General features: G+C 36.2%; 2 protein-coding genes across 2 annotated transcripts; both read right to left on the reverse strand.

Moving 5' to 3' along the window:
* Positions 1–1,617: 1,617 nt before the first annotated feature.
* LOC139108537 (uncharacterized) lies at positions 1,618–8,448 on the reverse strand. Its single transcript, XM_070666937.1, has 8 exons — positions 8,305–8,448; positions 8,014–8,133; positions 7,626–7,743; positions 6,828–6,939; positions 5,958–6,048; positions 5,759–5,901; positions 5,438–5,570; positions 1,618–1,719 (listed from the first exon to the last, which is right to left on the reverse strand). Exons 1-8 carry the CDS (start codon positions 8,446–8,448, stop codon positions 1,618–1,620), a joined length of 963 nt encoding a protein of 320 aa, XP_070523038.1.
* On the reverse strand, positions 7,056–12,055 carry LOC139108649 (odorant receptor 22c-like). The gene is made up of 8 exons (XM_070667111.1): positions 11,912–12,055; positions 11,577–11,696; positions 11,244–11,361; positions 10,582–10,843; positions 10,319–10,441; positions 9,828–9,918; positions 9,627–9,760; positions 7,056–9,561 (listed from the first exon to the last, which is right to left on the reverse strand). Exons 1-8 carry the CDS (start codon positions 12,053–12,055, stop codon positions 9,399–9,401), a joined length of 1,155 nt encoding a protein of 384 aa, XP_070523212.1. The 3' UTR covers positions 7,056–9,398.
* Between the last annotated feature and the right edge of the window lie 311 nt (positions 12,056–12,366).

A 12,366-nucleotide genomic window follows, 5' to 3' on the forward strand; every position in this document is an offset into this window, starting at 1 on the left:
CTCTTTTCCTTTCCTCTTTCTCTAACTCTCTAAGAGGAGCTATCGGCCGGGATTTATGCGACCCTTCAGAGCAATATATTTTTCACGATTACGATACTTCTCGGGTCAATGGATTATGTGATATTCCGAGTACGGGGCGCATCTCAAGGTGCAGCGAGAGAAACTTTTAATGAAGGGCATTAGTCGTCGAGATCCGTTCAAAATGGTGCAAAACTTGCGAGTGAGAAATACGGTTAAGAGATGCCTTTTGCATTAAAATGGAAATGCGAGACATACAGTTTGGCGAAGTATGTTAAATCGCGTATTCCGCGGAAATGTCCGCGTCCCGGAATTCTTTTAACTTTTAAAACGCATCGTTGATATAGGTACGTTGTTTCAACCAACTTAATTTGTCGCTTGATCGTTAATTATTATAATAAATTATCCGGGCGGAGGATCTTTACGCGCGTGGATAACATTTGAGAATCATACCTTACCACGAGCCTGGGAAAATTGCAAGACACTACTAAGAACAATATCGAGGGTGTGGAATGACGGATTAATCGCCCAAGAATCAGCAATCTCGTCGTAGCCGCCATAAGGCGCGGGATAAAGCACACTCTCGCAACCCCGACGATGACGCAGGGAAAAAAGATACAGGAAGCCATGATAGCAAAGATAAAAGGAGCGAAGGGGGATAAGAGTGAGTGCCAAGAGTGAACGTGGAGAGAGAAAGAGAGAAACGAGAAGCGAGCGTAAAAAGGCAAGAGAACGATGGCGGGAGATCGTAAAGTAAGTTCGTGGCGTGGATGGCCACCTCGGGCTCTCCTAATGGACAATAACCGCGATATATCGCCTCATCCCGGAGGATTCCTCCCCGGCAACTGAATGACTACTTCCGTTCCTATATCGCGACTTTAAACGCAACTATGAATGCGCTCGCTCTTGTGCAGTTACGCGTTATGCACCACTTTGGCGTCGTCGCTCGATAAAATTATGCGTTGTCGTGAGATACGGCAGAAGAAATCGTAGGGGTTAAGAGAAATTCATGAAAGCTCACTCCGCACAGTTATGAAATTTTAAATCTCTTAAAATAAGAATTTAATATCAAAAATTCGACAGAATATTTTTATTTTAATAATTCTTGAGAATCTCTTTTTCTTTCTTTCTTTCTTTCTCTCGCTGCTTAATTGAGATATTAATTTCTTTTTTCTTTTTCTTTTTTTTTTTTGCAAACTCTTTTTATCAAGTATATTTCTCCTTACTGGGAGACATAAACGCCGACAATATAGAAAGTCTTGTTTCGCGAATTTGATCTCGGTATGAAATAAAATCGTGCAGAATCGGTCGCGTGCTGCGCTTCATGAACGTCGCGAGGTTCGCGCGCAATCGCAAACGCAACGCTGACAATGCGATCGTTTGAAATTCAGTTAAAGGGCGTCCCTTCAATTACGGGGGCGTCGGACGCCGGCGCCAGCGCCGGCCGCATCAATAAAAGATAGACACGGCACACGAGACCGCATCTCGCCGGATGCTGCATTAGCAGCGCGCGTCAAATCGATTAGCGCGATTAATAACAGCAAACTATGGCGATCTTGAGGGGACGAGCGCCCCGTTCTCTTTCATTAAACGTGATTCCTAGTAATCCATTTCCTTAGAAATCACATCGTTTTCTCGTACACGGTCCATATTTCCTCGCTGGACGAAAACGTGAGGGCACGGAAAGACGATCAAATTAATCTGAAAAAAAAAAGACATTTGTATATGAAATAAGATATCGAACACAGATATGAATAATTTGAAGAATTACAAACGTGAAATTCTACAAGCGCGCATTGTGCATATTAGGAGTTCTAATTTATAAAAAAAAAAAGAAAGAGCAGGCATAATTTAATTAGTACATTTAAATAATTTTATAAAAATTAACGAGATGCTCGCACGAGGGTGTAAATTATATCAGTTGTAAATGGATATCAGTTATTATTTAAGACTAAAATAATTCTGTTTTTTATTGCGTGATTCTATATGCTGCAATTATTTTAACGAACTCGTCATATTAATCTCGCGAGCTAACAATTATGGGAATTAAATTCCTCTCGCGATTTCGCTTCGTAGAACGAAAGGACGCGATATCGACGGCGAACAGAGGATCCATCCATCGCCTTCGGCAACTGATGTACGACGGAAAAAGGCTCGTAAAAAGAAAAAAAAAAAAGGTGAATCAATCATAAAGTTAGCCTTTTATTCCGCGGGAGAGCAGATAGAACGGCGCGCCCGCGGAACAAAGGGGTGGCGGCGGCGGCGGACCCGGCACCGGCGGGGGGAGGGAAGGCGGAATATAAAGTTACGTCACACGTTTATTTCATTCCCGTCGATCCAATAAAAGTCCCAATAATAATTTCGGATGTTTTCCGATGCAACATGTTTGATTTAGTGTCGGACATTTTGTGATCGCATATCTGCCTCGTAAATCTCGCCGCGGTGGCGCCACTGCATAAAAATATCAAACGTCGATGTGTCCCGCGTTCAACCCCCAATCCCGGGCGGTAAAATATTGCCCGCGATTCCGCGCGACGGAAATAGCCTTTCATGCCCCGCCGCCTGATAATTCCAGAATTTCGCAGATTTATACCCGGGAGAGGCCATGGAAGATACGCGCTCGCCCGCGTGCCCGATCGCAACCCGTTATTATTAATCGCCGCGCGTAACGATAAAGTGGGACGTTTAATTTTTAAAAATGGCCCCTAACGAATATCGCCGCGGCCGCGCCACCGGACCCGCCGCTTTCCCGCACCCACCCCCTTCCGGGCCGTCCGGAAAAATATACGTCAAGATTATACCGGCCGATTCGAGTACAATGTCGCGATCGAGCCGGCCGATCGGGCCGCATCGTGATTGAGAATACAAAAAAGAGATTAACAAAAAAATAGTAAGCAAGGGCGCGATGCAATCGCGCCGCTTTGTGATTTTGATGGCGGGCGTATATCAGGTCCTCTGTGATGGCCGCGATCGGTGATTTCGATGTGCGCGTAATGTCAGTCGATCGCATTGCGGAGTGCTATCTAGTCCGGGAAGGGTAATTGCATAACTGTTTTGCGTAAACGCTTAGGAAAAGCGCGGAAGATGATTTGCGACTAGGACTAATTTGCGTGATTTTTCGAAATTTTTAATCGCTTTTTTTTTAACGACGCAATGCCTTCCGATATAATTCAGAAAGATTTCCCAGTGGAATTTATTTAAAGATCAAAAAGGAGATAAATTCTCTTTTCTGTAGGCCGACGTGATACTCTAAAAAGTCTGAAATAATCCGTGCGTATCGTCTTTCGGTTCTCTTTACTTCGAAAGACCGTCGCATCCGTTCGCTCTTTTCTAAACGCTGCACGGCACGATGCGCTCCTTTCTCGTCATATTCTTCGCCATTACCAGGATTGCAATTGGATTATATTGATTAATTGTACGCCCGAGGCAGATCGATGCAGTTGCAGTAGCGAGATGAGGTACCGCGACTCTCAATGATAAATTCTGCAGTCGCTCTGTTTTAACAATTCTACGATGAGCGCTTGAAGAATAACTGTGATTGCTTAACGACCTCGCGACGATCATCGATTTTATCATTAGAAGACACCGCGGGGTCTCATTCACCCCTCCGTCATAATTATCCCCATTCATCTTATGCACTCTACTCTAACGTAACTTTCATTATCCGGCCGCCATCGATACTTCGTACCTTCGTATTCTAATGTTTTTTTATCTCTCGCGCAGTACGCAGAGAAGAGTAAAAAAAGAAAAACGTACAAACGTTTGCCACGCGGTATGTTAATAAGAATAAACAAAATATCACGACCGTGTATCGGTTGAATCGATTACTCAAGTGTCCCTGCTTTGTGCGGCAACACTTACAGCATCCACGAGCCAACAGCTGCGCCAATATTCGATTGCGTTTTCGGCAAAAATTTAGCTCTCGGGCCACACCGAACTTGAATAAACGGAGCACGAGGCACCCTCTCGATTTCTCCCATCTCGATCGCGCCGATATTTATACGTAACGGCGATCCATATCGTCCTCGAGATCGCGGTTCCTCGCGCCGAGTTTTCGCCGACGCGGGGCAGCAAATATCCCCCGATGCGCGCTAACCGTTTCTTGCCCGCGGATCGGCAAATCCATTCGTCTCTCCGGTGCCGAGGGTGAGGAACAGAGTGAGCATCCGGTCCCCGAAATAATGACGCTCGTGCAAGAAAAGGGCCGGCGCGGCGCGAGATTATTGAATTGGCACGAGACAACGAATGGAAGCGCACACTCCCATCGGAATATTAAAATAATCTGCCATTACTTTAATAAATCTGTCCCTCCGTTTTCCGGGCGCTCAGCTCCTCGGCAGCCACCCCTCGGCCACCCCCTCCGTCTCTCTCTCACCGTTCACCCTATCGTCTTCTCCTCGGCCCGCCTTCTCGCGCTCCTCTCGAGGCGCGAGAGCACTCGAGGCAGGCAGTCGCAGATGTCACTGTACCCCTAATGAGCGCGCTATTTTTCACGAGTATTTTTATCCCGTTTATTGGCTGCCCGCTTCACAAACTGTCGGCTGGATATTAATCATACGGCTCTTACAACTCTGGTTTTATTTCCTCTAAGGATAAAGAATGGCGGAGGGGCGGCAAAGAAAATCTCGAGGGGAACGAGGGCAACTCGCCTGCCTCCTCGCACTCGCGCGAGCTGGTTCCTTCATTAATGTTATTAAACCGGCTTCCACGAACGCCGTCTTCGTTCCGTCGTGACTCCACTTCGCGACTTACGGCCGACTTTTCACCGATTCGGTGCATCGCGTAGGACCCCGTAAGTTGATACGTGAATTTAAAAAAAAAAAAAAAAACATGCTGGGTATACTTTGAACAAATATATTTGCAGGCTTTGTTAATCGCCGTCTAAATATCGCTCGAGATCATTATATACGAAGTTTGATTTTGTTTTATAGAATATTTTATTACTAGAATATACTAATGTACTTAACACTTTAATTAATTTATCTCATTTTTAAAACATTTCTGCAACGTTGCCTTCGAATCTTGATACGCACTTTTGTCTTTCTAAAAAAGATTTTTAACTGCGTCAATAATTTTGGAATTCATGTATCTTTCTTCATTTCATTTTGTCCATCTGAACACACTTACTTGTCAGGCACGCTAGGAAATAATTTACTTTCGACGTAACTTTAAATGCAAGATCAAATATGTTTCTTTCTATTTCTACATAGGCTGATATAGACTATGTACTTAAAGAAAAAATAACTATGATTTCTATTTTCTTTTCTGCGCCCAACTATGGATGGAAATATTCTCAGAGTTGTCTCATAAACATGGAATAAGAGAGCATCGTTTGAAGTACCTTAAATGAATGGACATTTCTTTCGTTTTTCGTACAAAACTCATTCCTCGTTACTTCAATTTACATATATCTTCTTACCTTGCCAAAATTCTGCAGGGATATCTTACAAAATTTACAAGCTGTCAGAACAAGCGGGTGGACACGTCGTTTCATTATTAACAGTAATGATTTTTGCTCTGAAATATTTGCCAGGTACCATGCAGAGTTGTACCTGTAACAAAGAAATAAAAATAAAAAATAGAACATCTTTGCATTTTTCCGTTTAAAAATAATTTTTACACTAAATAATTATATTAATACAATAATGTACAACGACAAAATAATAGTTTCAGAATTATATTGCTTGTAACATTCTTTGTGAGATATTTGCAATTAAGCAAGGAGGTCAAAGTCACTCACGCCTTCTCGTACACGTTTGCGGTCGTATCCATAATAACTTGTCCCATATAATTTAATATAAATACATATATCAGTGACATAACAGCGACACTAACTGATTTGAAAATTCGTTCAAAATCGTCGTCACTGGTTAGCAATACTATCTGAAAGATTTTGTTTCTGCAATTTGTTGCGTTTTTGACATATCGCTTTAGCATACCTGGGTTAGCGCAACGCTCGTCAATAAGACTATTCCTATGAGATCCAATAAAAATGGTACCGTATGATAAAATTCGATCTTATCAGTGAATCTTGCAATATAAAAAAATGTCACATATATTAATCGAAACTGTGGGATAGAGAAAAATAATTTATATTAAATGTGAAAATAAGATTTATGTCAACGTACACTTTTACGAATAAACTTGGGGAATTTTTATAATTTTATTTTTCACGCGTGTTTAGCTTTATATAGTTAATGCATTCGGTAAGGTAATAATAATTAAGCATTTTTATATTCTTTATTATAAAAGTTTTGAATAATTTCAAGAAGCTTTAAACAAATTTTGATCAATAATTTTGCAAAAATGTAGGATATGAAAATTTCTGGGCGTTAAGAAAGTAAAATTCATTAAACGACCACCGTACGTCTTTCATAAAAATACAAACTGTATAATGTTGTGATGTATCCGTATAAAAATGATCGTATTTTCGCGATTAATATTTGATCGTGTTAAATTGCAATGCGTCATGTCTTTGACAACGCAAAATAGACGTTCTGCGTGATACCTGCCGAAATTATTATCCAATTACTTTTGTACAATTTTATATATTATATTTACGTTTTGTAATAAGCAAAAAAAAAAAGAGAACAAAAAAAGAATGAAATAATTTACAACAAAATAATTGTCATTAAAAAAATAGATAAAATAACAATTACCCCAGTAATTCGCACATTCCACTAACGTGTTGCGCAAAAAGCGTAAAGAGAGTGGAACTGACGATAAAAATAAGTGGAAATATAAAAATTACGATGCTCGCGTGGACCCGAATTAAATTAATGTTTTGTTCTTCATCAATAAAGAAATACACTTTCAAAGTAAATTGTCGCGGACGGGACTCATTCATGGGTGATATAATGTCGAGGATATCTGGAGTGAATAGCCATAAGTTGTACACAATTACGAGAATGTACTGTATAACTGAAAAATTTAACAATCAGAAATTTTGAATACAATCTTTATTAATATTAATGTTTAATTAATTTAATTAATAATCATTAATTAATACTTATATGAAAAAAAATTTAAATATTTTGAGTACAGTAACGATGAAGCTTTACTATCATTATTCGCTTTTCTAAGATCTTTAAATAATAATATATTTTAAATCAGATTTAAATAAGTATTAAGTCTGAGCAGTGTTCTCTTATAAAAAAAAAGAATTTAGTTTCTAATATTATTTTTATTATCACATACTGCTATAAGTCTTTAAAAAATTCTGTATGTAAACGAATATTACCATGTGTGTATGCATGACGCAAGGAAATAATTGGAAAGAGCTTAGGAAAAAAGTACGTGACAAATTCAACAATGAATCTAATTATTCTTAAAATGTCCTCATTCATTTAATTTGTATGATGGTAATTATAACACAAATTTAAAAAATGGAAATGTGATGTAAATTATTAATTTAAAAATAGCGTCGCACGGACATACACACACACACATGCAGGTTTTCGAAAATAATTCGTACGATGATCAATACATCCGATGCTGATAATGAAGAAAGAACATGATTCGGCTTGTACACATATACTATGCCGATCTTACAGATAAAAATGCGCAACTTTTTCGTTAAATATAGCGAAGCTTAATGTTTTTCTTACGTATGTAATAAAATGTTACTAATTTTGTGATCTTGGCACGTTTGCGCAAAATTTTGATTTTGTAATGTTTCTCTTGCAACCTCCAATCGTTCCACACGTGGTCAAATAGATCCCTAAGCTAAATTCAAGTAAAATAACAAGTTATACACAGTCGAGTAAAATTAAATTTTAAAGTGACAAATCAGGAAAGTGCTTGACGTAAGAATTGGGATTAACTTTAATGTATTTTTGGGTATAGATGCTGATAAGGAATGTTTATAAAATTTTTTTTTTACGTGAGCTTTATGCAATCTGAGCGATTATTTATTAAAATTAGTAAAACATTTTGTTCGGACTTATGTAACAAATATTAATATTAGAAATGGGAATAACAATCGATCGAGCTTACTTTATCCATATTTTTGATACGCGCAATCATATGGTTTAAGCTACCCATTGTAGGTAAAACTTCTGTCATTATGTCCATTACCAAATTCACAGAAATGTCAAAAATTAAAAAGCTCGATATCTGGAAATGCATTATTAACTTTTGATAAGAATAAATAAAGAAAAAATTATCTTTTAAATAGTATACATATACAATATGTATATGTGTATATATTTGTAAAAAAAATTCTTAGACGTGGAAAAAATAATGTCTTAGTTAATCAACGTTAAAAATGATGTTTGTCTTGCTTACCTGAAAAATAATAGAGGACACCAATATGACAATGATAATAATTCTCAATAAATAAGCAATCCATTTTTTTTGATAAGGCCACAATCCAGTAATCGACAGAATATGTCGGTTCAATTTGAAGTATTGTTCTCCGGGATGTTCCATTTGCTTTGAAAGTTTCGAATAGACTGACCATAGAAGAGCCAGTAAATTATTTTATCACTATAATTATCTTATGTTCTCTTTTTTTTTAAGATCGTTTTTCTACTTTTCTTTTTTTATTTGAATTAACAGTTAAATTACGTTGGAGAAAAAAAAAATGTGTGGAAACGCACGAATTCTTCAGAAAGGATCGATCGGTTGTATGCGTACAATATTCGATAATAACGTGGGAAACGTCCGGTGTTGTCTGCAAACAAAAATTGTCTTCGAGCAATTTCCTCATCTACTATGCTAGTTTTTCTCACACGCGCGATTATTTCGTCGCTACATCGCGATTATTCTTCGATTATCCGAAAACGGAAGGAATGAATTATAAATAAAAGAAATTTGAGATAGGATATAACATTCGAGCAGTTTATTTGCACAGTACATAATAAACGCCAACTAACTTGTTGAAATATTTTTTTTCTTTCAAAATATATAAGAAACAAATTTGTATTTATATTAGATGAGAATTTAATTTTCTTGAATAAAGTAAAATTAATTTTGACGTCATCAACGATACTCTTACTGAAATGAGAATTATTGAAAAAAAAGAAAAAAAAAGTACCACGCTTAAATACTTCAAAAAATATTTTCTTCTTCTTAAAAAATATCTGCATTTTTTGTAAGTAGTCTTACTTCATTTATCATATTTATTTTATACATTTACTTACTCGTAAATCGCACCAGTAGATTCTAGCTTGTTGAAAGAATAGTTTTCGATACGATCGTACGAAGATTGATAGATGATTCAATCTAGCATTTCCCACAAATTTCTACGTTCTTTCTACGTTTATAATTTGATAGAAATATTTTCAGAATTGTCTAATGAACATGCAATAGGAGATTGCTGTTTGAAGTATCTTCGAAAGATGCATATATTATTAATTAATTATTGCCACAATTTTTGTTCACCGAATACAATTTATTTGGATTATTACCATTCCGTAATTTTGCAAAGACATCACGTAAAATCTACAGGCGGTTAAGACGAGCGGATGATAGCGTCGCATTATTATTATTAATAATGACTTCTGCTCGGAAATGGCCGCGTTGTACCATATTGAGTTAAATCTGCCGAATATTTCTTTTTTGCAAATTAATTTCGAAAATAATTTATTCATACTTTTGCCACTTACATTTTGTCAAATATGCTCGAGTTCATATCCGTGATTCTTTGTCCCATGTAACAAAATAGAAATACATAACTCAGTGATGCAATGAAGACACCAATAGACCTAATTGCTCGTTCGATACCGGAAATAGTTAATACCTGAAAGATTTGATTTTAATGCTTTCGACATTTGCGGGTGCGCGATAGGTTTTTAAAATTAACATACCTGGATTAATGTAAGACTCATCAAAATTATTAATCCTAGGAAATCCAGTAGAAATGGTAATGTGTGACAAGTTTCGATTATATCAACGAATCTTTTTAGGTAAAGAAAACCATATTTTTTCAATATCGTAATACAAAAAAATATTTTTCACGCGTGTAAAAATTAATTTATAAATTATTAACAGGGGAAATTAACAGTGTTGAATTTTATATCTAATAAAGTTACTTTTACAGACAGCAAAATAATGATAAAATTGATTTTTTTTTATGCATTATAAATCACGTTAACATAAACTTATCTAAAGACTACAATTACATTATTCGATTTATTAATATTAAAAATATTTAAATGAAACAGTATTTATCACTTTAATTTCTTTCTAATTTTCTTTGCAAAGCACAACGTTAATCTGCTTACGCATAATATTCACAGAATCATAAGATTAATTCTAACGCATTGAATATTGCGCGTATTAAATAAAAAATACGAACTGTATAATGTTGTAATGCTGCTGTACAAAAACGGCTATGCTTTTGTAATTTACTTGTGACTCTTGAATGATATCACGTGTCATCTTGTCTTTGACAACACAAAATAAGCGTTCCGCGCGATACCTGCCGAAATTATTAACGTTACTCTCATTATACAACTAATTTTACATCAGCTTTCGGAAGTAGTCTACTCTTTTTTTCTTTTTTTTTTCTTTTTTTTTGTAAATAGTAGTTATATGTATGCGCGAGGAGTAATTTCTTACCCCAGCAACTTGCACATTCCGCAAACGTGTTGCGTGAGAGTCAGAAATAGAGTGGAACAGGTGACATAAATTATAGGCATGGTGAAAATCACAAGACATATGTGTGACCGAATGAGGTAAAAGTATCGATCTTCGTCGATAAAAAATTCGACATTGAAGGGTCGCTTTCGTGGGCGAGATTCATTCATGGGTGACACTATATCGAGAATTTCCGGTATGAACAGCCATACGTTGTACCCCACTATATTTATATAAATTGCAACTGAAAATAGTGATAATTATAAATTTATAAATTGCAAATACATTACGCATTATGTTAATACACAAAAAAATAAGAAATCGTAAAAAAAAGAAACTAGGGAATAAAATAATTTGGCGTTGAATAAAAAAAAAATTATGCTGTGAAGATTTTCCTTTTAATTGAGTAATAGCGATTATAATAAATGCTTTGTGGGGGTGAAAGTGTAACCATGAATCGATGAGCTCGAAAAAGTATTGCATGCTGCCCACTGAATGTCAGGTGTACGATAAATATGTTTAATGCTCATAATGAAAAACACGATTGTTGCAATCTTATATAAAAAAGTACAGTCTCGATCTCATAGCCAGAAACGCCTGTCTTTTTCGTTTGTAGACAAGGCGTGGTTTGATGGTTCTCTTACTCAGGGAATACAGAGTCGATAATCTTGACGTTTCGGCATAATCATGCATGATCTTGATTTCATCTTGTGTCTTTTGCAATGCCCAGTCTTTCGACATGCGTTCGAATAATTCTTTAAACTAAAAAATAGTAAAGTAATAAATAAATGATCATACATAAGAAAAAAATATCGATGATTGTTTATACATATAGTCATTAATTATTGATTCGTTAATATAACTGCGATAGTAATTCCGAAAGATTTGTGAAATAATATGTATATTGGCTGCGATAAATTTTTTTTTTTTTTTTAATTTACCGAGTGAAATAATTGTAGAAAATTTAAGGAGCTTACTTTGTCAACATGTATAATACGCGTGTACAAGTTGCTCAAGTTACCCATTATAATTAGAAATGACGGGAACGCATCCACTATAAAATCTATAGTTACGTCAGATGTAATCATGTACGAAATCTGGAAATATTTTATTAACATGAAAAAAAATTTTTTTTAATAGAAATAATTCGGCCGAGATAAATTAGCCGAAATTAAATTTCTTACGTAAAAAGTCTTGGTATAGTTTCGATAAAACGTACATGGTTTTAACGTATATACTTTTTTTTTTCTTTTAATTTTGACATCGTATATTATTTCCAATTATCCAATTTGAAAAGTATCTGAGTAAGTACCTGAACAAAAAGAGACGATACCATGAGAACCGTAAAAACAATTCTTATCAAGTATGCACTCCATCTGCTTTGATAAGGACTTAGTCCGCTAACCGATAGAAGAAATCGGTTCAGTTTGTAATAATGTTCTTCGAGATGTTCCATTTGCTTTGAAGGTCTCGAACAGACTAACGATAGATGAACTCGATTATCTTATTGCTGTAATCATTTTACTCCTTTTTTTTTCTCTTCTTAAAGTGCATTCAATTTTCTTTCATTTTTATTATCGGTTAAATTGCAGTGGAGAAAAGTGCCTGCGTTTAGCACGAAGGTGCGAGTTTTTTCAGAGGGTATCGATCGGCAGCGCGCGAAGAATGTTCGGATAATAACGTGGGAAACATCCGGTGGTCTGCAAAAAGAAAAAAAAAAGAAAAAAATTTATCTTTAGGCAGTTTTCCACAGACCGAGCTAGTTTT

Source organism: Cardiocondyla obscurior, linkage group LG15, assembly GCF_019399895.1.
Source record: "Cardiocondyla obscurior isolate alpha-2009 linkage group LG15, Cobs3.1, whole genome shotgun sequence".
Classification (NCBI taxonomy): domain Eukaryota; kingdom Metazoa; phylum Arthropoda; class Insecta; order Hymenoptera; family Formicidae; genus Cardiocondyla; species Cardiocondyla obscurior.

What these genes read in the sequence shown, in the direction of transcription:
- LOC139108537 (XM_070666937.1), bottom strand. Translation starts at nt 8,448, where the DNA reads ATGGAACATCCCGGAGAACAATACTTCAAATTGAACCGACATATTCTG. An exon ending in TGTCCTCTATTATTTTTCAG is followed by an intron (nt 8,134 to 8,304) that starts GTAAGCAAGACA and finishes ATGCATTTCCAG; the next exon opens with ATATCGAGCTTTTTAATTTT. An exon ending in AGTAACATTTTATTACATAC is followed by an intron (nt 6,940 to 7,625) that starts GTAAGAAAAACA and finishes TAAATTTTTCAG; the next exon opens with TTATACAGTACATTCTCGTA.
- LOC139108649 (XM_070667111.1), bottom strand. Translation starts at nt 12,055, where the DNA reads ATGGAACATCTCGAAGAACATTATTACAAACTGAACCGATTTCTTCTA. An exon ending in TATCGTCTCTTTTTGTTCAG is followed by an intron (nt 11,697 to 11,911) that starts GTACTTACTCAG and finishes AAATATTTCCAG; the next exon opens with ATTTCGTACATGATTACATC. An exon ending in GGAATGTGCAAGTTGCTGGG is followed by an intron (nt 10,442 to 10,581) that starts GTAAGAAATTAC and finishes TAATTTCGGCAG; the next exon opens with GTATCGCGCGGAACGCTTAT.